At 42.2% G+C, this 23,387-nt stretch overlaps 1 protein-coding gene across 2 annotated transcripts in view; it reads right to left on the minus strand.

Annotated features, from left to right (window-relative positions):
• The window catches only part of GRIA3 (glutamate ionotropic receptor AMPA type subunit 3), a 272,830-nt gene that overhangs the window by 13,699 nt on the left and 235,744 nt on the right, over window positions 1-23,387 (minus strand). The window contains exons 13-14 of one of the 2 annotated variants that reach the window (XM_028122723.2): window positions 4,170-4,417; window positions 3,493-3,607 (exon numbers count right to left, since the gene is read on the minus strand). In XM_028122723.2, the coding sequence (XP_027978524.1) occupies window positions 3,493-3,607; window positions 4,170-4,417 (363 nt within the window). The remainder of the gene's footprint in view (window positions 1-3,492; window positions 3,608-4,169; window positions 4,418-23,387) is intronic. The other variant, XM_088028930.1, reaches the window with a different exon arrangement.

Consider the following 23,387-nt stretch of genomic DNA (forward strand, 5'->3'; position numbering starts at 1 on the left):
TAATTGCCCACTTATCGTTATTTTAAGGTTGCGGGAGAGAAACAGAGAGATAAGTATTGTAGGTTTTTTTCCCTCTCCTGGTTTCAAAGATAATAGGTGTGGAAGTGTTTTTGAAAAAGTAAAAGCACTCATAAATGTCAGGCTTTGTGATTATTGTCATTTTTAGTAATCAGCACTGAGGGCTGAAATGGCTTAAATATGCCATTTGCCTTGTAACCAAGGTAGTTGAGAATGAACCTGGTTTTCGTGGAAATATCTCACATGCAATCAGCTTCGCATTGCTCATTGGATGGGTCTATGTGATCAATTGCTGTCTGCAATATTATCACAAGAGGTGACCCTGAAAGTCAGCAGAGATTTAGCTGTGTGACAGCATTAGCTGTGTGACCTTCTCAAAGTCACCACCATCTCTGGGTCTCACTCTCCGTGAAATGATGGTACATTCAACAGTCAATTGTCAGGTCACCTGGGGATGAGATACAATGCGGAAGTGTAATTCTCAAGCCACTTTACTAATACAGTCAAACCTCGCTGATTTGGACTAACATAGGGGAAGGACTGTCTGAATGAGAAAGTCCTGAATTACCAAACGGGCTTGGGGAATGACAGCTTTATTACTTTAGGTCTGTTTTGTAATTCAAACTCACTATAATACAATGCTGTAGTAGAGGTCCTTGTGAGAACTACTTTAGCAGATAGATTTTTAATAAATATGTTTCTATCTAACGAATGCTTGCAACGTTTGCGAAAAAAATTTGTTCTCTTAAGGAAAAAATTCAGCTGACAATCTAAACTCTTCATTTGCTTAACAAACCTCTCCTGGCCCCTTTCTTGATGCTATGCGGGTAGACACTCCACTGGTCCCTGTCAGGTTTGTCACAAATTGTAAATCTGAGGGCTCCAGATTAATGGGGCTTCACTGCCTTTTCTACCTTCTCCACTGATTTGCTTTAGGCATCACCACCAAATAGTGGTAAAAACAAATTCAAGTTCATCTCTTGCCCCTTCTCTTGCTCACTCTCAGCAAACAGCAGGTAGCGAGAAGGGAGAGGACAAAGGCAAACTCCTTGGTAATCCGGAAACAGAATAAGCAATCGTTGGAGATGCGGCACTCATCATACTATTATCCATAGCTGAGAAAGGGGTTGACTTATTTCAAAAGGCTGGCTGGAGGGATGACCGAAACAAGTGATTTTGAAAGATGCCTGGCAGGTAGCACTAGTGTCAAAGAAGTTGGAAACATTTAGGCTCTACTGAACTGTTTTTCCTACTTGCATATTGAAAATCAGATCATCTGGAAATCGTGGGCTGGCAATAAGGTTACTTGATAACTTTGCAGCAGTATCAGCTGAGGAAAAAGAGAAAAGCTTGATTGCTGGTTGTAATTAGCAAAGAGCCGGTCTAAAGTTTTAGGGGTCTTCAGGATACCAAAACCTTGGGGTGAAAAGTAAAAATTCGGCCAACTACATGCAGATTTGTTTTTGGTTTGTGCAACAGCAAACATCTGGTTATTTGAAAACTTCTGGGCACTTGGCATCATGTGGATGTTTTAGACGCTTCTTGACACAGTCCATGGCTCCTCTGTAACCATGCTGAGGGTGAAGGATGAAGTTACGAGAGCAATGTATCCAATCCAACTCACTTTTCATTCTGCAACTCACTTGAGTGAGAAAATTAGGTTCTCCGTGGCTTGCTAAGAACACGAGAAAAAGACCAGGATGAAGGTGCTAAACGCTCTAGGCATCAGGTTAGCCCCTGCAAACTCAACTGAGCCGAAAGCTTGGCTAAGCTGTCAATGTTATCAGTTCACACTGGTGGGAAAGGAAGTTACTGCTTTCTGACACACAGTAAAACCTTGATTAATTGGAATCCATAAGGGAGGAATGGAATTTTCACTAAGAGTACTCATTTTGTTTCATTCTTGGCTAGCAACATGGCTCCCCCCCACCCCTGCAAAATGCTTGTATCCACTTTCTCGCCTCCGGGAAGCAGCCTCTAATGTTTGAGGGTCAATCCAGATGGAAAGAAGATATGGGAGACAAAGTTGAATGGGACCTAAACATAGGTCATCTCTTGGCAAGTGATTTTAAAGAAAAAAATCAATTCCTTGCAGAATTCTTCTTTTTTGGTACTATTGCTGCTTTCTCATCAATGTGGAGTACTGAGGAGGGGAAATTCAGTTAGTTGGGGTACTGGTTAGATGAGCTCTGGTTAATCAAGGTTTTACAATGAAAGACCTCGCCAATGCCTGGTAAGATTATGGGCTGAAGAAAGTTGTATTTTAATTTATCTCTTTGAAAGTGCTCTGTGTCAGTGTTTCCAAACCCATAATATACTGCAGACTGGCCAACTAACTTTTCCATCAGGATCCTGAGGAATGGAGAGAGAAAGAGAAGAGCAGAGGTGTAACCATTGTCTCTGAAGGAGAAAAGGGTTGGCTTGCCTGTCTGTTGGCCTGTGTGTGGGAAACACTGTTCTTCACCTTAAGATGCCCATGGGTATCTTGGTTGTACAAGAGTTGATCTTACATGCTTCAATATAATTCGCATACCCTTTGGGTCATGGAGGATTTTGTTTTCAGGTCCTCTCTTGTACTTACCCAACGTGTCCTTCCATTACTTGGTATCATGGCTTCTGAGTTTGCCCCTATTTCTTGTTGCTTGGATGAAGGCTATTCGTTTCATTCTTTCTAGCCCTGAAGAGCATTGTGGAGCCAAAGGAATGCCAAGTAAGATGGATTTTCTCATGGAGGCAGCCTGGATAACAATTAGACCTACCTGAACCAAGAACATGGCTAAGGAGAAGCCAAATCAGGGATTTATACACATGGAGTATCACAGTTAGGCGACGCACTTATTTAAATATACAGAATGTCTTTGCCAAATCTGGATATGGGGTGGCCTGTTGAAGAAAGACCCCATTTAACTTGAAACCGAGCTGGTTCTTTGGCTTTCAAGTTAAGCGGGGCCAGCTTAAACAGGCCATCACATATCAAGAACACCATCCCATCACTCATACACATAATTGAAGAAGCCAACTCTAATCAACCAACCAACCAACCTCTGTGAGCAACCGTCATGCCTTGGGGAAAAAAAAGGCTGTAACCTGATTTTTCAGTAGGTAGATTTGATTTCTCACACCACTGGTGTGAGGCAGGCAGGGATAGTCTTAAGGCAAGCCTGGGGCTCTTGAAAGCCTAGGCCGTTGAAAACCACACTGTGGCCTTCATAAGGCAACCAGTCTGGCACGTGAGGGGAAGGGAGGGTGTGGAGGGGGAGCCTCTGTCTGGGAGTTTAAGAAGGGACCCAAGTTAGATCAAAAATGCGGGCGGTGCCCTGGAGTCTTTCTGGTTCCCAAAGCTGCCAGGCAGGGGAATAACCTGGTCATTCCACCTTATGTGTGAGTCTTGTGCTCTCTCCTCAATAATAAGATAACAGTCTTGCCGATTACTCGTCACTAAGGGTACCCGGTTGTGGTGACATTGAGGCTGACCTTGGAGTCACCGCCCCCGCTGCCGCACTCTCCTTTGTCGTACCACCATTTGTTTTTCAATTTGTCCAAGAGGCCTTGCTCATTCAGTTTTAATACTGCCAGGTTAACAGCATTTCTTGAAACGATAAAACATAACTTGTAAGAAAATGCACAAATGCTTAGGAAATCGTTAACGTATAAAAAGGAGCACAAGAGGACAAATTGGCTAAATTTCACAGAACGTGGAGCTATAAAAATGTCTGTACAGCAAATACAGGGTTAAATATTGGAAGGTGGCATGGAGGATAACATTTGCTCAAAACTGAAGTGTGCGGGATGGGGAAATTGTCTTTGAGAAAAAAAGTAACAAGAACACCACATCCATGCAATTAACATTCGTCACATATGGCACCATAACTTGGCTTTTACCATTTAAATTGAAAAAGCCGTTGAACTGTAAAATTAAAACAGCAACAAACAGTCAGAGAGGACAACACAGAGAGAGAACATTAAAAAAAAATGGATGCATTAAATCGATGAAACCATAATTTACCGTCTTATTTAACTCCATGGAATAGTGTAGGTTTTAAACTTTTAAAAGTTACCTCAAAATCCACAAGAAAGAAAATGACAACAAAATGCATCAGGGTAGGTGGAATACTATAACAACACGGATATTGTTATATTATTCCACCCACCTTAATGCTGAGCCTTTAGGGGTTGCCACACCATAGCCTTTGGAATCCAGATTTCCACCAACTTTCATGGTATCACACGGTTTTCTCTGCTCAATGTACTCATTCATGGTTGACTCCAGCAGGAAGGCGAACTTCCCCTTGGACTTCCGCACTCGGGCCACTCCGTCCGCTGTCGTTTTGGTAAACACAGATGGCTCTGCTGATTTCATGTAAGACCACATTTTCTCATAGACTGCAATTTTGGACCTCTGCAACAGAGAGAAGAGTTCTTAGAGCTACCAGATATTAGCACTGGAAAAGGCCTTGGCGCAGTGGTTTTCGAACGTGCTTTATTGCCGTCCACAGGAAGAAGAGTGGGCCGGTAGTTACACACATACATATGTAAGCGTGGTTCCACAGTCGGTTTCTCAAAACTGCCCTCGTCTTTGCGATGTGTGATGCTCTCTGATATTTTCCACCCTATTCTAATTCACTGCAAACACACACACACACACACACACACACACACACACACACACACACAAGTCAGGACCCACTGAACTGATTTCGTGGCTCCACTAATGGGTTTGCAATCTAGTTTGAGAAACACTTTCTTGGTTCAATCTTCATCTCTATTCAGAAATCTCCCCTATGATATCCTGCTCTGTGGTTACCCTTTACCTGCCTGAAAAAAAAAATGCCATTGGAGGGAAGCATAAACCATTTTAGTGAGCCCACTCCTGCACAGGGCATCAATTATTGGAAGAAAGTCCTTTCTTATTCTGAGCTGAAATTTGTCTCTCTGTAACTCCCAACCTTTAACACTATCTGCAAGAGCTCTGCAAGGCAATCCCATCCCTGCTTCTGCATGATGGCCGTTGTTAAACCCCCTCTTCGTCTGGTCAAACTCCACTGATGTCTAAAGCTATTTCCAGAATGCTCACAATTTTGGTCTATCTCCCATAGGATTTGAGCTAGCAATGCCTCTCTTTAATTAGATTGCCTAGAGATAGACATGGTACCCCAGATATCTGACAAAGACAGAATGGAAAGACACGCAGTTTGCTTCTCGTCATTGGAGCATTATTTTCTAGCACAAAACTGCCTGAGTTTTGCATTAATGTATTTAGCCTTTCATCCATCCTTTTAACAAATATTTCTTGAGCATCTGCTATACCTAAAGCATTCTACTGGGGGTGTGAAGAATATAATAGAGAGTGAATAGGGTCCCTCTTTCAACTCAGGTGGAGGCCAAACCCCAACTTTTAGTTCTTCCTGCCAAACCAAGTTTCCCTCATCTTTACCATTTTGGATTTTGAATTTAATGCCACTAAATTTCATCTCAATTCAGGTGGTCCTTAGAATGTGTACTAAATGCTTATAGCTCTGTATAAGGCATTCTGGAGAATATAAAGGGAGTGTGATCTCAATGACCCCAGAACTTCCAACTGAGTTCGGAGCTAGGTCCTTAGGAATGAAAACCCTACAGAAAAATTCTGAAGTGCTATTTGACCAGAGGTGAGGAAGCACGGTAGAAACTAGAAACCTATGCCATGATGTCAAGTGTCATTTTATGGGCTTTCCTGGCCCCGACCTCAGGTTTTTTGATTGTTAATTTAGCTGCTCTCCTCTGGATTTGGGCTGACAACATTCTTGAGGCCGGCTTAAGTAATTCCAGCTCCCAGAGCTATGGCCATGGAAAATGTTTATGGCAATCAGATCCCCCACTGAGGCCCTCACTGAGCCACTGAAAGTCTTCACTGAGATTGGAAATATGGTTTCTACGTTTGGTTTGCAAAAAGAACAGAAAAAAGAAAAAGCCAATATGGCTGAAGCCAAATGAGCAAAAGGGAGAATGGTAGGAAAGGAGTTTAGAATGATAATCAGAGGTCAGATCTCGTAAGGCCCTGTAGGTCATGGTAAAACATTTGGATTTATTCTGACTGGAAACGAAGGATTGTGAGGAGAGGTGTGATAAGATCTGATTTAAAGTTTTAAAGCATTACTCTGGCTGCTGTATGGAGAATCCACTCTAAGGTGGGCCAGAGTGGAAGCAAGGGGACTGGTTAGGGGGCTATTCTCGTAGTCCAGGGGAGAGATGGTTGTGGCTTCGACCAGGTTGGGAGCAATGGAGGTAGAAAGAAGAGATATGTTTTGGGGAGACAGGACACAAGCCTTGCCGATGGACATCTCCACCTGATGGTCCTATAGACACTGTGAGATTAAACATTTCCAAACCAAACTTACTATCTTAGAAAGCCTGGCTCTCCTAAATTCTATCAGTAAACCACCTAACATTCAAGCTAGAAAGTTTAGTTTTGGCCCCTTCCTCAGCCTCTCATTATGCCATGTTTATTCTGACACAGAAATGTAGGATCTGTCCTTTTGTCTTCTTTCTATCCTCATTACCATTGCCCTGGAGCAAGCTCCCATCATTTTTTGGTCTGGACTACATCGCTTCCTAATTGCTCTCCCAGCTTCATCTCTCTCTTCAATTTATCCTCCAGTGATCCTTCCAAAATGTAAATCTGATCATTCTTTAAAATCTCCTGATAGTTCCCTAAAACCTACAGGACAAAATTCAGACTCTTACATATGATATTTAGAGACTTTATGATCTTGAACTACACTCTCCTATGATCTAGTCAAAACAGACTACTCACTGTTCACCGAAATAGGCCACACAACTTCACGTCTTACGCCTTTGGTTATGCTTTTGCTTCTGCCTGAATTATCCCTATTCATCTTACAAGGTCCAGAGCAAATATCATGTCTTCTGTGAAATCTTTCCTGACTCTCTCCTGGTCCCACAGAAGTGCTTTCTTGGGTGCTCTGAAAGCACTTTTGCTTATACCTTTGCTACAGAGCTTACTGGAATGCATTTTGGTGAGTTGGCTATGTGACTGTCTTACTCACATTACTGGGTGTTCTTGAGGACAAAGTCCATGCCTGATTCCGTTTGGTAGCCCTCTTGGCAGCCAGCACAATCAACATAGTAGGCATTCAAGATATATTTTCTTAATAACTGAAGCTTAGCCTGATCAGGGTGACATCTAGATTGTTGGTCAAAGGTATTGGAAGGTTGGTGAAAAATGGCTACCAGCACTAGTTTTAGAGCACTGTAGAATTCTAGAGCTGAAGTCACTTTTAAGATCATTGGATCCAATTTCCAGCTGAACCAATCAGGATATATGCTTTGTAATCCGTTTTGTTTTGTTTTTGTTTTTGCCACGTGGTCTGTCTTTGTTGTCCACACCAGTAACTCTCCCCTAATAATCAGGTCTTCTAAGATTGAAATCTCACCCATCAACATTTATGCTCATTCCATATCACGTTATCCTCTGACACATAAAACAACTTCTAAACATCACAATGAAATGCATTCTCAATGACTGAATTTTATCTCAGTAGGAATTTCCTAGTCAGTGGCTCAAAGAATTTTTAAAAATAGTAAATAATTCAGATGCATTGAAAGATACAAAAAATAATGTAAGAACACCTTGTATCTGCCACAAAACTCAACAAAACATTATGAAGTCAGTTGAAGTCTGACTATATTCCCCTTCCTAACTGCATACCCTTCCTCCAGACCAAAAGTAACCATTACACTGAATTTGGTCTTTATCATTCCCTTGCATCTCTTTATATTTTTATGAGAATAAACATATCTCCTTTGTGATAGCTGCCGAACATTTCAATCTATGGCTATACCATACTTTATCTACACAATCTTCTATTGAAGGACTTTTAGGTCAATTCCCATTTTTTTTTTTTTTTTTTTGGTATTAGAGATAACACTGTAGTAGGTGCATATCTCTGTGCACTTGCAAAGAGGTATTTTGTGTTCATCTTGCCCGATCAAACCTGAGTGAAAGGGGGAAGGGGGTAGACCAATTTGTCTCTTATGCTATTTGCAAACAGGCTGTGGCTTCCAAAGATAAATTTATAAGGCAAGGGCAAAAGGGTCTGTGAATTCTGATCCGAATACACTGTAATTTGGATTCATTTACTTCATCATTTACTTGAGCTCATTTGCTGATACAGGTTAAAAGGTTTATTCCTTTAAGTAATGATGAATGTCTAGGAGAATAAATGGCAGTGCTCGAAGTGGGCACTTTAAATGTGTGTGGTGTACATGCAGCAGATATTAATGAACGCAGTAAATGAAAAGTTAGTTAGTGGCAGAAATGACTGGGTCCTGGTTAATGACTGAATTCTGAACTAGGTTAAGAAGAGGAAAAAGCTATGGCTCATAAGTGAGAAAAATTAAGCTGAAACGTTTGTCTTCCTAACTAGTGTTTAAGTGACAGTCTAACGTTTAGACCAAAAAGAAGAAAAAAAATCACTAGCACTTTTGTTTTTTTTGCAGCCTGTCTTATTTTGGCTGAAATACTGAAGGCAATAAAAGGAATTGAATCTTAGCTCAATCATGTGGGAGAAATTAAAAAAATTATGGGCAAGTTCATTTTTCTCAAACCCACCATGATTCATCTATTTTGTCCCACAGAGTACCATGTTGTACCTAAGAAGGAATGAGCGAGGGGTATGCAGAGAGGCTGCACAGAATTCTCTTAGCACTGCTAGATAATTAGCATATGAGATCCAAAACGGAGAAATCCATGAATGGAGGAGGAGGAGATGAATCCAAACCAGCAGATAAAGCAGAGCTCTAGCATTCATGGACTCAACAGTCACTGTACCAACTATTTGTAATAAATCATGAAGGTCAACCATATGGAGGAATTTGCCTTTTTGTTGAGTGGAGATTTGAATCTTGGGCCCAGTGAGGTTGATGCATGGAAATATGATCAGTGACTGCACTTAGCCCGCCACTCAGACTTTGTATGTCTTTGCAGTACTGGTTGCTCTTCATCACTGTGCATAAGTATTCCTCTGGAGACCCAGGTAATACAAGGTAACTGTATAGTGCAGTGGTTGAGAGTGTGGAGTTACAATGCTTGGGTTTGAATCCCACTTGCTGGGTGCATTAAGCTATCTAAGCCCCTGTGTGTCTCAGTTTCCTCATCCATCAAATGGGATAATTTTTTTTAAAAAGTGCCTACCTCAAGGGATTCTTGGGAGAAATTGCATGAGTTAATGCATGTATCTCACTTAGAGCAGTGCCTGGCACACAGGGAGTGCTGAAAACATTACATGTTTTTATAGTACAGAAAGTGTAATTTGTTTTCGTGGCAGAATTTAATAGACTTATCAATTACTTTAGTCCCATAGTCACAGAATCATTACTTCCATTTCATGGAGGGAATGATATGTTCAAGTGTTACGTATTTGGGTCTTCAGATATATTATTCCTGGTGAATGCCCATGGTCTGTCATCAATAAAAGTCATTCCCATTGATTTGGATTTAAAAAATTTGTTGAAAGAAAAATGGGTAAGATGGCAAATTTTCCTTTAAAATTTATGTTTGGTAGTTTAGTTGAGGTTCATACATTAAAATCCCCATTAACCAGAACACTGCTACTAGGGAGACCTGATGAATGAAGCTTTCTGCCTCCCTAAGAGTTAAATTAGAATATCCACTTGGTCAACAGAACATCCAATTGGAATCAGTAGAGTAACAGGCTTTAAGAAATAGAAGAGACCTTAAATACTATCTGGTCCCGCCTCTCACCCAATGCAGCAATGGCTTCGCTGCTCAAATGTCTGTGGTGGTGAGGCACTCCTGAGCTCAGAAGAAGCTCATAGTTTACAACAGTTCAAGTTGATGGAAAATTCTTTTGGTTGGACTGACATCCTTCATGAGAGTCTCTCTCCCCTCCAGTCCTAAGCCTTCTGCTTGAATGGGCAGTCTCTCCTTTCTGTTTCCATTTCTCTATTGTAGGTAGTACTGGTTTTATTGCTTTGTAATGGTCATCTCCAGTGCAATCTGAGCTCCTTGGGAGTAGCAATTATGTCTCTCTCTCTTTTTTTGTCTCTGCATTCCCAGTGACTAGCATAATGTCTGGCATGTAGGAAACTCTCACTATGTATCTGTGGAATGAATGAATATTACAATTGCAGTTCTACCTACTGGTCCGAAATCTGCGCTCTGTAGCAATACAGAATAAATATACTCTTTTCCACCTGGTGTGCAGCCTGAAGATGACCACCACCATGTTGCCTGTTAACTGTCCCTTTTGCAGGCTAAACATTGTAAGGGCCTTCGTTTATTACCCTTATGACATGAATTCCAGTGGTCCCCCTCCCCTTTCTGGGATCCCCCATCTTCTAGAGACTTTGTAATTTTTTAGAGTCCCTCCTAAATGTGGCTCCAGGAATTGATGATAATATGCTTGATACAGTGGCACTAGCACAAATGACAGTGACACAGTCTCTTCTCATGATCTGGACATGAGCACAATTTTTCATTTTGACAGGATTCCACAGGCACTTTTTGATATGTTGATAGTCGAGAATTAACTACATTAACAAAACAGACCAATAAATTGGAAGCATGATTGTCAACAGAGGCATGCATAATCTGCTAATTCACTTATGGTATTAATTTGCTGTCAGCATGCAGTAAAAATATTACATAATTACATAAAAATATTACATAAATAAATAACTAAGAAAGTATTGGTGTTTGTGATATCTCTATGTCCCAAACATGTACTGTGTGTTCCGACTAACATAAATTTGAGAGGATAGAATGAAGGAAAGGTCAGGGGAAGATGGTTTTAGGTACTTTTTAAAAAGATTTTATTTTTAAGTAATCTCTATGCCCAATGTGGGGCTTGAACTCACAACCCTGAGATCAAGAGTCACATACTTCACCGGCCGAGCCAGCCAGGTGCCCCAGTTTTAGGTACTTTGTACCCCAGCATTCCTCAAATTGGAATAAGCTAGCTTTATGCATTTATTTTTTGGCCACATTTGCCATCATGCCTTTATTGTCTATTTCCACCACTGGATGCATAAGACTAGCTTTGTACATGTCACAGAGAGGCTGGGTTCTCTACCGCTCTCCCCCAATTTCACTGTCTTCTTTACTCAGAGATCCATTCTGTCCCCTTTCTCTGGCGTCAGTAGTCTTGGTCCTCATGGAGGTGCTCACTGATATTATAAGGGTTTCTGTTACCCTTGGGGCGCCTGGGTGGCTCAGTCGGTTAAGCGTCTGACTCTTGATTTTGGCTCAGGTTGTGATCTCAGGGTCGTGGGATTGAGCCCCATGTTGAGCTCTGCCCTCAGCATGGAGTCTGCTTGGGATTCTCCCTCTCCCTCTGCCCCTCCCTCTGCTCATGCTCTCTCTCAAATGCTCTCTCAAATTGTTTAAAATAAAATCTTTAAACAAACACCCCCAAGGGTTTCTGTTACCCTTGAGCAAGGGATCATTTTTATTTGGATAGGGGATTGGTGTCCTAAAGAAGGGAGTGGGTTTCTTGGCATTGTAAAAAGTGCTGTTCAGGGGCTGGAAAAAGCCAGCCCTGCAAACAGGCCACTAACAAAGGGGAAAGTGGCATGTTCCATACAAAAATACCTTACCCTCACTCAGTTTTGCCTTCTCTACTTTTATCATAGATTATTTATTGCTTAATAATTTCATCATTTTCTTCTCTAGATTGTGCCTTTAGTTAAGAGAACATCATTAAAAACTCTAGTCTGCTTTTTCTTCCAAATTATTTAGCCTCTCCTCTGAAATTTCACTTTTTTAAAAAAAATTATTTATTTATTTGAGAGAGAGAGCGAGAGTGCGAGAGTGTGGGGAGGAACAGAGGGAGAGGGAGAGAGAATCTCAAGCAGACTCCACGCTGAGCGCAGAGCCCAATGCGGGGCTCGATCCACAACCCTAAGATTGTCATGAGCTGCGCCACAACGAAGAGTCAGACGCTTAACCCAGGCACCCTGAAATTTCTACTTGTAATAAAGGTTCGGGGCATGGGTGCTGCTAGCTGGTACAAATTCCAAAAGGTGGCTTTGGCCAGCTGTCTGCCTGAAATGAGCACTGCAGGACTGCCGTGTGCCTCCTGTGCCTTCCCTAACATTCAGGAGCAAATGTTGCATCATTGTGTTTTTCAAATGCCGGGATATGGACAGGTGATCCTTGTGAGGGAAGGCACTGGAAGAAAGGAAGCTGGTGACACGACTGCTCTGTCGTGTCAGGAGCTCCTAACCTCCTCTTTCCTCCTTCTCTTCTCTGCCTTTCCTAATGCTTGCTGGCATCAGAAGAGGACAGGTGCTTTTGGGTCCTACTGGGAGGAGGGGGGCGAAGGGGAGAGCAAGGCCTGGATGGAGGGGGCCCATTCTCAATGCTTTAATGTGGTTATAAGTCTCAGGTCTACAAAAGTTCTTTGCGTGGTGACTCTGACAGTGGAAGTTTCAAGCACTTGGGTTAGGCCTGTAAATGGGAGATTTTGGGGGTTGCCCATCACATAACCTTTCAAGTGTTTCCCTTTCTTATTTAGAGACCTTAGATTCATCATGACCAGAAGCAGGAGATGGTTGAATTTCTTTAAACTTTCTATTCGCATAGGGCTTTCAGGTTGCCAAGGAGATTTTATACACGCCATCCCATGTACTTCCACGGCAACTTGGTGCGGTAGAAGCAGCAGGAATTTTATGTTCATTGCTTCATCCCCAGCACCTAGAATAACGTCTGACACGCAGAGGTGCTCAATAAAGATCTGTGGAATGGAAGAATGAATCCCCATTTTATAGACGAGGGAATCGAGAGTGAGAGAGGGTAATTGCAGGGCTGAGGCCAAGCAGTGTCACAGTGGGCGTGTTCCATCAGTCTAGTCCAGAGTCACCACAAACAAACAAGTCTGGGTAATGTGGTGCTTGCTACGTGTAGCCTCCAAATGAGTCCCAACCAGAATGCCACCCTGCCGGGCTTCCGATACAGAAATTCGGGAGTTGCTGCTGGCCCCTTGACTTGCTCCAGGTGACACAACTAATGAGGACCAAGTCCACGATGCCCTCCAAGTCCGCAGAACTCATGGCTACGGATTGTTTTCCCATGACAAGTCCAGACTCGTCGGCTCTGACACTGACAATATCCTTTTTGGTGAAAGAGAGCAATTCGTCTCCAAAAACGTTTTAAATTTCTTGTTCAAGCCTTTTTTTTTTTTTTAAAATCGGGATAAACTGTCAATTAACCCCAATCGCTTCCCACTAAGGCACTGGAATCGGTGAATGTTCCTGTCACTCACTGTAACCCTGCTACAGGCCCCTAGTATTCACGCCTCACCACGTGATGGGATCCGAGCAATTTGGAGAAGAGGAAGAGCGGCACATCTGGCTTGCCAAATGCATCCAACACATGGTTTTCTTCCACATCTGCTTTGAAGAAGCCAGCCGCTCTGACGAGGTGCATTTGGAAAAAGGAATCATTGAATTTTACACTTTCTTTCCCTAAAGCAAAGGCAATGGTTTCCATTTTGACTTGGAGCAAGGTGCACAGGAAATTACTTCATTTCTAAAGCATGACCAAACCCCAATTCCATTGTCTTTCTTTCCTCCACTTCAAGGTCACACATTTCTAAGCATTCAGACAGGTTCTGCTTGTCAGTTTCCTCTTGCTCAGTCAGCGACTGCCGTGTGACTATGTATTATAGGTGCAAGCCAGGGGGGAAGCAGGGGAAAGAAATACTGGGTTCTATTCTTAGTTTTTCTATCGGTGCATTGGGATCCTGTCCGAATTATTTTGGGGGCTGGGCTTTTAGACAACTTCAGTGGAGTTGGAGGTCACCTTTTGCCCAGACATTGAGTTTTGCCCTCAAGTGTCAGGTGCTTGTTCCAAGTGCCTTTGCCTAACTAACATTTTCACACTGTGCTGTGAAGTCCAGGGACAGGTTTCCTTCCACCTCAAGGAGTTTCAGATGTCTCCTCTCCAAAGGTGCAGGTGACAATCCAGATCAGTTTCCAGTGACCTTTCTAGCGTCCCTCCCTAGCATGCAAAGTCAGATCACTATTCTGATTTGTCTTCTGCTTCTCTTGCCAAGTTAGACTAAGAATATTCCAATGGGTTGAAAGTAGCATCGGTGGCTGTATGACTTTGAAAGCCAGAGTCAACAAAGACTTGGAGAAAATGGTTCTAAGGTCCTATTACCCTATTCTGGGGGAACAGAGGAAGGGACCCAGTATCCTCCACCCCTGTGACTCTCAATCAGCAATGATTCTGCCTCCCAGAAGACATTGGGCAACGTATGGAGACTTTTTTTTATTATTACAACTTGGGGAGAAGAGTGTTACTGGATAGAAGCCAGAGATGCTGCTAAATATCCTACAATGCAAAAGACACCCTCATGACCAACAACAACCTGGCCGGAAATGTCCGTAGTACCACAGCTGAGAAACCCTGCTTTATGGGCTTTGATGGAGCCACAATTTAATGGGCAAAACAACAGTAATTAACATTTAATTGAGCCCATTCTCCCAGACTCTGTTTTAGGTGTTTTACGTGTGTTGACTCATGTAATACTCACAAGTTTGTGAAATACATTATATTATTATCCCATTTTAGAAGTGCACAGACAAGTTAAGTAACATGCCTAAGGCTGTATAGCCAGCAGGTGGTGGAGCTGGGCACTCACTCATGTAGCCTCCTGAGTCCATGCTCTCCAACAGTATACTGTGCCCAGGTAGGTTAAAGGATGTTTGCAAATTATACTCTAGGGCTGGACCAAGTTCACATAAAATCTGCTCAGAATGGTGCCTATGCTTTAGCATGACATCAAGGGGCATATTTCTATTATTTCCCCCCCTGAAATGTGAGGTTGAAGACTAAGATGTCTTACCCTTAACCCACATTAAGTCCTCACTTTTTAAACCAGAAGTCAACAAATTATTTTTTCCCCTTTATTCTGAGAATGAAAACATAGACATATGGACCACTAGGGCTGTGATCAAGCAAGAATGAATCAACTTTTATTGTTTCTGATATTCTCATGTTTCACTCCCTGACCTGGACAGTACCAACTCTTCCCATTTGTCTTACCAGATACAAGATGCCCTCCCCACTCCATCCTGCTCACAGAAAAGGATTGGAAACATTCCCAACTGAGCAAGAAATGACGGGGAAAAGCCTAAAGTGGGATCCCCTGGCAGGAGAACTTGCATTTCAGCAAAGATCAAAACACAGCTAAAGGAATGATAGGCCAATAGCAGACACGTCAACTGGTTAAGGGAGAGGTGTGTGCGAGTATTGAAAAGCTGACTTTTCTAACTATATACCTTCACTTTTAGATTGTAGGATCTATTTTCAGGATAGAGAATGGGCCACAGAGAAAGTGTGCCTGCCACACCCTTTAACTATCAGCTAAAGCAAAGCATCCAATTCCCTGACTCCCAAGCAATGGATTGCCTCTAGTCCTGCCATCACTGACCTCTAGGGTTACTTCCCTCAGCCTGCTGGACTTCTATTTTTCAATGAAATCTCATCTTCAGCAATCCAGAGCCTTGGCCAATTGGATTTCACTTTCAAGCTGTATTTTTATTTTTTATAACTAAGGTATTTAAAAGAGAAGTTCAATACTCTTATTATTCTTGAATCAGTTATAATTGTAATGCAGAGGTCAAGCCTGACAATCCAGGGCCGAGGAAATGAGAAGAACAAATATTCTTCTACTGAGGAGAAAAAAATCTATCCTGGAATTGCAATATTTTGAGTTTCCACGGTGGCTGTTTCTTCCAGGTCCTTAGAGCAAGAAGTATTTTCATACTAAGGGGGGGGGGGGGAAAGCAATAGAAAAAAAAAGAAGTAATTTGTTCAGGAAGATCAGGAAGAGCCCAAATTTTCCACTTAGTGTTTTTTGGGACGAGTTAGTTTTCCAAAAGATGAGCTGGAACTAATCCGAAGAGTTCTCTTAAAGCCAGCCCATCTGTTTCCTATCTGTAAGTAATATATACCTGGGCAGCTACTGATCACAGCTCCTGTGATTCTGATGTAATTGGCCTGAAGTGGGGCTGACAGATTTTTTTAAAAAGCTTCCTACGTGATTCTAATATTCAGTCTGGGTTTAGAACAATCAACAAAGATTCTGCAACAGCTAGCCACCAGTTATTGCAGTGAATACTGACAATCGGAAGGCTACCATTCATTAAGCTCTTGGGTGCACCAAGAATGGCGCCTCATTCTTTACATACATTATTGTGAATCCTCCAAATGGTCTAGTGAAACAAACATTACCCCCATTTTATTGATGAGGTAACGGATGCTTATTTACTGGTTAATGCTTATTTACTGGTTAATTTACTTGTTCAAGATGATACAGCTGGTAAGATTTCTAGCCCTGACCTCTCTAAACCCTGGACCCGTTCATCCAACTGCCTAAGTGGTGTCTCCACTTGGATATCTCATAGGCATCTCCAACTTAACATGGCCAAAATGCACTTCTCGATTCTCCCCATGCCCACTTGCTACTCCTCCAGTGTTCTCCATCAGAGAAAATGGTGCCACCACGCTGTTCAGGCCAATCCCAGGCAGTCATCCTTGACTTCTTTATTGGCTCTCACATTCTGTTCCCTGTCAGCTCAATCTCCACAATATATTCAAAATCCAACCACTTCTTATCATCTTTGCCCCAGTCCAAGCCAGTCATTTTTCACCTGAAAGACCATCCTCGCTTCTTATGTGGTCTCCCTGCTCAACTTTTACCCTCGCCTAGCAGTCTGCATGTCCTTTTGTGCATAAATTGGATCATGTCATTCCTCTGCTCAAAGCACTCAAAATGGCTTCCTATCAGTCACAGAATAAAATCCAAAATCCTTACCAGGGCTTAGGAAGCCCAGCACAACAGGGCTCTGGTTTGTCTTGTCTCATCTCTTACTGTTCCTTCTCTCTCTCTTTGCTTCAACCACGTGGGCCATCCTCAAACCCACCAAGGGCGTTCCCATGTCAGAGCCTTTGCTCATGCCGTTGCATCTGGAATGAATCTCTCCCCACCCAACTCCACGTCACGTTTGCATGGTCTGCCCCCTTGCTTCAGTCAGGTGTCTGGGCAAATGTCACTTCAACAGAGAAGCCTTCCTCCATCAGCTGAGATGAAACAGTGCTCCCAACATGTCTCCTTACCTGCTTGTTTGTTTTCATTTAACTTAACACCAGCTGAAACATATATGTTATTTACATATTTGTTTATCTTTTTTGTCTCATCCACTAAGACAAAGTCCAAAAGGAATTTGTTTCATTTGAGCACTTAGAACAAGGGCTCTCACACAGAAGGTCCTCAACAAATATTAACTGAATGAATAAATGATGAATGAAGTAGCTGAGATTTAAACCCAGATCATTTGACATGGAAGTCTATATTCTTAATTACATTGTCATCATTTGTCTCCCCCACCATCTTTCAGAGCGTAGAGAGGTAAGGTGATAATTGCATAGATGCCAAGTGCCAGAAGTAGTGCTCAAATCTAGGTCTTTTGGCTTCCAAAACCTGTTTTTTTCCCCTACTACTCCACATTGCCTCCCGGTGGAGAAGTTGCTAGTGATTACATAGAACAAAATGCCAGTGAATTCATTGAGGTTTAGTGCTCGCTTCGGCAGCACATATACTAGAATTCATTGAGGTTTACTTCTTTGACCTGTCATTTCAACGTGATTTTATATAGCCTTCATCTTCCTTGGTTCAGCTTTGAAGCGCGTGCAGTATGCTATGAGGGAAAAGGCACCAATATAATACTCCACTGGCTTGTCACAAGGCCTTAAATCCTACCATTATAGATCATGCCTTCTGTTTGACTTGGACAAATTACTTAAATTCCCCTAATGCTCTAATAATTATCTCTGAAATGGAGATAGAATGTGAAATGAGATAATTTATATAAAGCACCCAGCACAGTGCCTGGAATGTAGTAAATCCTCAATAAATTAGATTATGCTATCATAGCAAATGCGAGGGCAACAAAACTCATATTCACCACCTTTGTATGATTTGGTTTATTAGAGAATTTGTGCTGGAGGAATATGGGAGGGACGGAGAATCAAGCTAGGTCTTGGGGAGGGCAGGCAAGAGGGGATGCCGTGGGATGATAAGTCAGGAGCACACTGAGGGCATGGCCATATGTGGGTGGGAAGAAGAATGATGTCAGGTTATGTGCCGTCAATGCTGCTGAGGCAGAGAGTAGGATAAAAGCTAATTCATTAGATGCTTAGCAGAGAATACCTTTAAGTCCAAATGGGGCCACTAAAATGTTCAATTTCAATATATTCTCTGGTGGCTCTCAATTTTGAACAGTTGGGCTTTAGATTTAAGTCTTTTCCTTCTTGCTGTTAGGAGTGTTCTGGTAAGTATTATTTCCAAAGGCGCTATGCTGATTTAAAAAAGTGGCTGGCTGGGGTTTTGTCTGGCAAACACACTGACTGTGAAACTGCAGGAAAATTGGTTTTCTGGCATTCGTGTGTCCTGGCACAAACTCTGCAGCATGGAAGCTCAAGTTACAGAACCTTCTGGTAAGTGCAGCATGTGGGGGGTGACTTCAAAAAATAATTAGGTTTCACTAATCTTCATCATTGGGGGCCAGAGGCAATGGCCTCCCTATGCAAAATGGCAGATAAGGCTACTACTTTTGCTCTTATTTCCTTTAGAGAAGTAGTCAGCCACTTAGTTTGATACTTGCTCACAAACACAAATCAACCTACTTCTTTACACCCCCATTCTTCATGCTCAGGCCCTTGATGACAGCCCGTTTTTATTTTGCCTTGGCCAGCATGAGTGCTGAGAAGAAGCCACCCAGTCACCAATGTTCTGTCAGGGGCTGGCTTGTCCATGGTGAAATGTGCAGATATGTGTTTCTTCTGGTTTTCTTCTGGCAGAGGTTAAGAACATAGGTCCTAAAGTTATAAAGACCTGGCTTTGGTACTTATTACCTGAGTGACTTTGGGCAAATCATTTAACCTTACTGAATCTCAGTTTCCTCATCTGAAAAATGGGGATGGTGATAAGACCTACCTCACAGTGCTCTTGCAAGGATGAAATGAGAGATCACTTATAATGAATTTAGCACAGCTCTTGACAGCATAGTAAGCACTTAGTTACTAAGTTAGGAAACTTAGTTAAGGGTCTCCCCCTTTCAATAGTTGTATCAGGCACTGTGGTAGAATGATATAGGGCACAGAGATGTGGGCGTTACTATCAAGGAGCCAAAGGAACGAACAGAAGCACAGTCCAATAGAACTTTCTGAAATGTTCTATATCTGTGCTGTCCAACATGGTAGCTTCTAGCCACACATGCCTGTTGGCCACTTGAAATGTGGCTAGTGCCACCGAGCAACTGAATTCTTGATTTTAATTTTGTTTAAATTTAACTAGTCACATGAGGTTAGTGGGTACCATATTGGATAGTGCAGGTCTACAGCTTAAGGGAAGCAGAAGGCCGAGGGACTAAAAGGTAGCAAAAGGGCACCAAGAACAGCTTTGACTTCTTCACAATATTTTTCGTGTTTGCTCTGATGGTGGAAGTGACGGCCATATCAAAGTCCTGTTTGCCCCAGTTGAAGGAATTGGTTATACCCTAGGTTGAGGGGCGGGGGAGGAGGAGCCATAACTCCTGCTCCATTCAGGTCTGATCTATAGCTCCGGATAGCTTATCCAGCCTGTGTTATGAAAGACCACTCCAGCTGTATTATTTGCATGGGCAAAAATCCCTTGGGCATACACAGGAACTGTTTCCTTTAAATTTATTCTATTAGTATAAAATTGAAAATAAATGAACTCCTGGGTCTAGGTATGCCATGAAAGAATATTCTCGTTACTGCTGTCTGAGAACTATACCATCCTTCGAAAGAGCAGAGTGTTATACAAGGGAATATTTGTGCCAAGAAAAAATAGAGTATGCTCCCTAAGTTCCCACCTGGCCTGATTTTGTCTTTCTGGCTCTGTGAGTTGCTACATTAAGTTGTTTGGATGCCCTCTCTCTGAGTCTCCTTTCTAAGAGAAGAATTCCAACAGAGGTGGGTAGGCAGGTGGCAAGATTCACAATTTCCCCCCATTTTTAAAAACTACTACTTCCCTGTATCAGCTCTGATAGACGGGTTGAAGGATTGAGTATAATCAAAATTGAAAGTAGTAGAATCTCCAGAGATGCTTTCCACTAAAAATTCCAAATAACTTTGTCAAGTACTCATTCCAAAGGCCTTTGCCTAGCATTTTCAAACTGTGTTACAATCACATTAAAGTCACAGCTGTAAATTTGCCTTTTCTGAGTCACCAAAGGGAGTATGGGACCAGCATTTCATATGGTGGTAAGACTGGGGGAATTAGATGGGTTGAATGTTAAGGCCATTGGGCTTGGTTACTGTCATACGGTGACCATCATATTGAAACAAGCCCTACCAAAAGTTCCACACTGAGGGCTGCCTGGGTGGCTCAGTCAGTTAACCGTCTGACTTCAGCTCAGGTCATGATCTCAGGGTCCTGGGATCGAGTCCTGCATCAAGCCCCACATCGGGCTCTTTGCTCAGTGGGGAGTCTGTTTCTCTCTCTGCCCCTCCCTCTACTAGTGTTCTCTCTCTCAAATAAATAAAATCTTAAAAAAAAAAGTCCCACACTGAAACGAATGCTGCCAAATCGCAAATTTGCAAATCAAACCCCATTAGAAATAGAAACAGATTCATGCTGAAGCAAAATTGTTCTTGTTTTTAAAGAATCATGTAGAAAACTAGGTTGTTTCATATTCAGGCCTGTTGTATTTACTGCAACTATTGAACAGAAACAAAACCAAAGTACAAAGCTCTCCAGAGTAAATCCAATCAAACCATTATTTCATTTGACTTGAGTTTCTGATAGATAACAGTTATCACCTCTATTCAGTAAGGATCAACAGTCAAACTGCAGAAGGAAGCCATGTTGAATTCTAAAGGATTTGGAAGAGTAAAGGGAACCTGAAAGCCTTGGTTGCATTTCCAAATTTCGTATATTTTCTAATACCTGGGAAACCTGTGGCCTGTGGGATAATTTATTAGGAGTCGTCGGTTCAAAATTCATCCTCCTTAAGTCCCCATTTTGGTACCAGCACCTTATTACCAGAGAAATACAGTAACTTGAAAAACAGGCTCTCTATATCTCAAGCAAGACCATTATTATCTGGTGCTATTTCAGAAAAGTGGAGTAGGCCAATAATACTTTTAAAAAAAAGTTATGTATTTTCCTCTAGGACTCTCCTGCTTGCCTTCTATTCCAACTCTGATCATCCAATGGCCGACCTTTATCAGCCGAAATGCTTATTGCTCACTACCTCCCACCCTCCATCCCCACCAGTGTACCACTAACAGTAGTGAACTCAACCAATTAAAGACTGTTTATGCAGACCCGTATGTTTTTCAGAGCCCATTAGGATAATCTGTCACTGTTATCTGGTTTTCTTTCTCAGAATTAGAGAGCTTGTTTCTCTTAACCCAAGATTTTTTTAAGTCACTTGCAAATTTTAATTTCCATTAGAATGCCTTTTCCTTCACAGTCCTGCGTGTAAAGACAACGGAATATTTAATTAAGAACCCTCCTAGATAGTCATCTCTCTTTGAGGCTTGCTTTCAATACCCTCTGCCTTGAAATTGTTTGTCAGCATGGTGGAAAAAAATGGACTCCCTCCCCGCTTCTACACCTAATGGCAATCTGCATTTCTACTAATTTCTATCCAGGTCATTCATTATCCACTCACTGAAAAGTATGTTATTAATGAGAAGCAGGTAGGAGTCATGCTGTCCTCCCCAGGCTTAAATGAATCTTTAAGATGGTACAATCAAACAGATATGCAAAATAGGCCATTAATGCAACAATAAGTTTACAAATTTAAATACAAAATCAGGGAATGCAGAACTTTTTAAGTTTCTCATCATTTCAGTCTTGGCAACATGGGACATGCTGAATATATAGTACAGTGTTGGGAAGACACGGATCCAAAGCATTGAAAAAATAACCGATGTTTATAAGGGAGACTCCAAGATTAGCTACCAGACTTCTGGAATGCTGTAACTGTATCTGTGTAGATTGGCTCAACTTCAGGAAGTAAGGTTTTCGGCACCTTCAAACTTGCCTTTCCCTGGTTTGTGCTGCTATGCCTAGATAAGAGTATGCCTTCCATCATGTAACAGATGAATTCTTAGAAAAAGCTGTGCCATGAATTAGATTCATTTTTGAAAATCAAATTTTATTTCCCTTTCGATGCATGGGCTGTTTTATGTTTATTTCTGACAGCCCTCCTCTTAGGTTTTTCTGACAAGCAGTTAATGATCTGCAAACACCAAAATGCACTAAAGGATCTCCATTTTCCAGGGAAGACTATATTTCTAATGTGAATAATTAGTATTTATTGCTTTTGTCAGTTGTGAATTTTCTGATATAAGGATTACTTAAGGAAGAGTCCCGCTGTGTTGTGTAGCCAAACGTTTGGGAAGAAAAGGGAAGCTTTCAAGCTAACAAACAGTTTTAACTAGCCCCTATTAATCTCTGGACTGGCAGAAGGGCAATCCCCATAATTGCTGGGGAAGACAAAGCGATTCGAGGTGGGAGGTCCTGATACACTGGGTATTGTGTTGCATCCCTGAAGTGCCACTGGCTACCAGAAGAGGTATCCGTGGTAACAGTATGGGTCCCAGTGGAACAGAGGGGGAAAAGATTGGACACTAGGTGGACAAAAACTCATCTGGTCTCCACAGAAGAGAGAAATTACTCTTGAGTGAGGGGGAGGGTGGAGGTCTCATCTCTATCATAATCAGCACCCATGCTTCTGTTTGGGAGATGGTGATGGTGGCACCCCATGGGAGGTTAGAAAGAAGGCATGGTCCCTCTTAAGTATTCATCAGCATTGCAAATAATTTGTGGTGGGAATACTTGACTATCTTGTTAACATTTCCCCACGCCGGCTTCACCCTGTATGAGTCTGAGCAATACCCATAGCGCACACTGACTGGAACCCTGTTCAAATGGCCCCTAACTGATGGTGTGGATGAAGGCTGGGCAGTCTGGTCGCTGGGCTAGAAAGCATTTCTCTCCTGCTTGGGAATCAGAACGCTCCTGCTACCGCCCCGGTGCATCACACCCCTGTTTGCTTCATGCCCATAGCATGCAGAAATGGCAGGGACGAGGCAGAATTAGCAAAAGGGAGTGAGGAAGAAAAGAGCACAGCCATTCCACTTCTTTCTTGAAGGCCCAAAGAGCCAGCACTTCGGTCTGGTTACAAATGTTCACCATACCCCTCTTTCCCAGAAAGATGAGCCCTCATGAACCCTTCTTAGTAGAGATACCAGGAGGAGGATCCGATTCAAATTCCCCTCACCAGTCACCTGCTCTTACTCC

Source organism: Eumetopias jubatus, unplaced genomic scaffold (genome assembly GCF_037043125.1).
Source record: "Eumetopias jubatus isolate StellerSeaLion01/CBP00866 unplaced genomic scaffold, mEumJub1_p1.0 scaffold_11, whole genome shotgun sequence".
Taxonomy (NCBI): Eukaryota; Metazoa; Chordata; class Mammalia; order Carnivora; family Otariidae; genus Eumetopias; species Eumetopias jubatus.